Source organism: Aplysia californica, unplaced genomic scaffold (assembly GCF_000002075.1).
Source record: "Aplysia californica isolate F4 #8 unplaced genomic scaffold, AplCal3.0 scaffold00859, whole genome shotgun sequence".
NCBI lineage: Eukaryota > Metazoa > Mollusca > Gastropoda > Aplysiida > Aplysiidae > Aplysia > Aplysia californica.
In genome coordinates this window covers 225,525-226,060 of record NW_004798129.1, presented here as the reverse complement: position 1 = coordinate 226,060, position 536 = coordinate 225,525, and the positions used below count along the sequence as shown (strand labels likewise).

The window sequence follows — 536 nt, the reverse complement described above, 5'->3', positions numbered from 1 at the left end:
TTTTGCAATGTTTTTCTGTATTTCTTTGAATCATTTCCCTTTGAGTAGGTGTGATTTTTTTACCTAGCTTAGCCCCTTTGACTACCAATTGCATTTCAGGTGAACAAAATGAAATCTCTGCTCAGTAATCGAGAGCAAATCATCAAGGTAACTTGCTTCCTGCTTCTGTGGGAGTGGTGTGCTTTCAGCACGTGGCACAAAAACTAACAGCTCCTCCGTTCTCTGTGCATAACATGTTAACATGGCTGCTCTCTTTTCTGCTGCTGCTGCTGCTGCTGCTGCTGTGCATTCTGTGCCAGTTGTCTTGGTTTTTGCATTGTCTAATGCTGTTTTCTTCTTGTCTTTTAGCAATTTATTGTTTACATTCAAACTTTATCAAGGATGAATTTGTTTGTTTTGCATTTAAAAAATCTGGGATGCATATATATATATATAGGTTCATTTTCTCCCCCACAGGGTTGTGGGTTTTGTTTTGTTGTCTTTGATTTATTTTTACCTTTTCATCGGCAAAGTTATTTGAGGGGGGTGGGGGGGGG

General features: G+C 39.4%; 1 protein-coding gene across 1 annotated transcript in view; it reads left to right on the top strand.

The window, feature by feature from the left end:
• The window catches only part of LOC101862615 (epidermal growth factor receptor substrate 15-like 1), a gene marked incomplete in the record, with an annotated part of 38,778 nt that overhangs the window by 16,631 nt on the left and 21,611 nt on the right, over nt 1-536 (top strand). Inside the window, 1 exon segment of the mRNA XM_013089024.2 lies at nt 100-147. Coding sequence (XP_012944478.1) covers nt 100-147 — 48 coding nt within the window.